The following is a 3,118-nucleotide window of genomic DNA, read 5'->3' as shown; positions in this document are numbered from 1 at the left end:
TGACATACAGCAATAGCTAGTTTTGATGTCAAAACCAACCAAATCATCTTTAAAAACCGTAGTTTCAAATTAGGGTATGTGCGCGTATTAGCAAGGAGAGAGCAAATAAAACCCGGATAGAATGTATTTACAGGTGAATTGTTGTCGTCGGGGTGTGTTTCTCCTGTCCAGCTTGAGCCTTTGAAAAAGCGTAGTTCGAGATTTTGTTGTTCGTGCAGTTTAAAATTTATTTTTAAATTTTTATGTTTAAAATTTATTTTTAAATTTTTAAATCTGTGATAATATCAAAAATAATTTTAAAAAATATATACATATTTTTTAATAAATTTTAAAATAAAAATATTTTATAAAACAATCTTTACATTATTCTAAAATATATTCTTGTTATCTCAGAGAAAGTGTTGTTTTATTTTGCTTTATGAATACCAGATTGGCGGAGGCCTGCTGGATCAACCCAAGTTTTCTTCAGTCATGCGTCCAAAATCCAAAACGTTGGCAAAACTCCTCCAATCTCCGATCCAGTCTTTATTTGCGAATACCATGATAATAGATATTTCGTAACATCTCGGTTGAAGAACTCCTACAGTTATGGCAGGAAATTTTATCAGCTTTGGTATATTTTTTTCATTTAACAGTAAGAAGTTATTCTCATACCTTACCGCATCTCACATTGGCTTAGTAAATTTAAAAAATATATTTTTTACAGGTGCTTTCGAGATTTATATTCATAAAATCAATAATATTTATTAAGTACTGATAAAAAAAAAAAAAAGGTTGGAACATTTATAAAAAAGAATTTTCTTGCCTAGAATTTGAGAATTGTTGACTGCTCAAACAAGGCAAAATATGTTTGTGTTTGAATAAATGTTTTGACACACAAAATTTGAAAATCAGAATCATATTTTTCTAAGATATGGGATTGCAAGACATTAGTCAAATAGCCAAGCTCAGTAGCTAACTCGTTGCCCAGAGAAGTTAAAGCAAAATATCAGACATTGATAGCTTCCATTTGAGTCTTTCCAAGTGACGGGATTTGATCGACGAACAATCAGGATGCAAGGCAAGAAATACATGCAACACTTGCATTTTACAAGGGAATGAACAAAAACAAAAAATGGATACCCTGAATTTTCACAAATCTACAAAAAAACCTCGTTCTGTTTCTAGGGTCTTACACGTGTATGAAACCTCAACAAATTTACAAGCAATGACAAAACCAGGGTACAAAAGAATCTGACTATCCATTTTACAGCTTGTTAGATACAGCAGCTGCAGCAGCATGTATTAAAACAATGCTCAGTTAATACCCAGGGTAATCCCCGCAGAGAAAGAATGTAATCTGCGTCCTCTGGCATCATGTACAAAAAGTTGCAAGTTGCAGTTTCCCTGTATCAATTCGTGGTAAATAATCTGATGAATGTGAACTCAAATAAATCCTTGAAACTCCCAAAATTGAAGTGTATTCTCTCCCACCATGTGGAAAGGGGAAAAAATGAAAGAATCACGAGATGCAAAAATTGGAGTCAGCAGCAAGATGTGTCCACAAAATACCAGTAGAAGAAACAACCATCAAGATCTATCTCCAAGCAGATCACGTAGCTGAAGATGATCTTGAATCTTCTGTTCTGTTAACATGGCACATGCAATCTGGGCACGGAAAGGAATATATGGAGTCATTTGGCCTTTTGATTTCAAATCCTTTAGAATCACTGTGAGACCGCATATTCAGCATGTGTCGCTTGAAGCTCTTCCAACTGTAAAAAAGAGGAAATACAAAAAAAATCAATGCTTATTTATGTTCAATGATGAGCATTCTAAACAACCAAACATGTCCAGTCCCCGTCAGTTCTTTCTCCAATCATTTTCGTTTAGCACCACATGCAATGCAGGGTCACAATCAAACTCACAGATGCTAACTGTAAAGCAATATGATGAGTTCATACTCGATTTTCAGATTATCAAAGAGCATTGCTAACTTTCGCTTGTCTGGCCTGATCGTCTTTGAGTGTCCACCATACAAGAATCTTCTATGGCCCATCAAAAAATGGGGGAAGTTGCCACCTTGAGTTGTCACAAATACCTCACTGTGAAGACACACCGTGTAGTCTATTGCAGCCATCCTAGAAGAATAATTCTGGAAGCAGTAACTCAAGTCAGATCAATAACACTTAAGCAGGTCTGAAAGATGGATGAAAGAAAACCACAAGCCATACAGACCTTGAACGGATCAAGTTCGTCTTCCAATGCCAGCATATCTTTAGTTAACAGATTCGGAAACATTTCCAACAGTGGGGCCATGTATTTTTCAGAATTGTAAATCTTTCCAGATGCCAAATAGATATACGTCTTTTTATCGAAACCCATGCCCCTAAGCATCAATCCAACCTGAGAAGTTTTAAAAAATATCATGCTATGACACAACAATACCAATATCCACAAACCTACAGGCACATATATAAGAGGCCATGCAGTTACATATTACATAAGCAGATGGTAACTTTATCAAAAACTGATGCTGAGAAGTCTCAATTTCAGGTAAGAAAGTGATCACGTGTTTCGTATGCATTCCTTTTGGACATTAAATTTAAATTGATAGTGACAAAATAAAAATTTGCATGATAGCTCTAAGGAATGCTAAGTTATGGAGCCGCAGTTTCTGAGGCCATAAACAATGCAGTTACTTGAAGACCTGTTGTGTTTCCTAGGTTGTAAAATTGAATCCATTCACCAGTCATCTCAGAGCTAGAACAACATATGCACCTACTTATCCACCAACTTTAGGGACAAAGCACTGCTGAAATATTTCCACTTTACTATAAAATGCCTCAATAAGCATTCACTATAATAAAAAGGCATGGATTAGCATTGAAAATAGTTTTCTACCCTGGTGTCAAGCATAAGCATGTTACACCTAACTGACCATGAAGATCATGTAAAGAGAACGCATGAAATTGAATTTTGAGTATTGCTTTCCAATGGAGCAACATATACAGATGTATATTACCTCTAACGGAGTAAGGGGACACTTCCCATTGAGCCTAATTGCCCCAGGACGTATAGTTCGACCAGGCTTTGTAAACTTTCCTTTCCAACCTCTTTCCCTCGCTTCCTTCATGTC

At 35.7% G+C, this 3,118-nt stretch overlaps 1 protein-coding gene across 1 annotated transcript in view; it reads right to left on the bottom strand.

The window, feature by feature from the left end:
• Positions 1-975: 975 nt before the first annotated feature.
• The window catches only part of LOC105124986 (uncharacterized protein At1g04910-like), a 9,972-nt gene continuing 7,829 nt past the window's right edge, over positions 976-3,118 (bottom strand). The window contains exons 8-11 of the mRNA XM_011025234.1: positions 3,005-3,109; positions 2,218-2,385; positions 1,944-2,134; positions 976-1,754 (exon numbers count right to left, since the gene is read on the bottom strand). Of these exons, the coding sequence (XP_011023536.1) occupies positions 1,592-1,754; positions 1,944-2,134; positions 2,218-2,385; positions 3,005-3,109 (627 nt within the window). The 3' untranslated portion in view covers positions 976-1,591. The remainder of the gene's footprint in view (positions 1,755-1,943; positions 2,135-2,217; positions 2,386-3,004; positions 3,110-3,118) is intronic.

Source organism: Populus euphratica, unplaced genomic scaffold (genome assembly GCF_000495115.2).
Source record: "Populus euphratica unplaced genomic scaffold, PopEup_1.0 scaffold1.1, whole genome shotgun sequence".
Classification (NCBI taxonomy): domain Eukaryota; kingdom Viridiplantae; phylum Streptophyta; class Magnoliopsida; order Malpighiales; family Salicaceae; genus Populus; species Populus euphratica.
The sequence above is the reverse complement of the archived record's forward strand: the minus strand, read 5'-3'. Positions and strand labels throughout refer to the sequence as shown.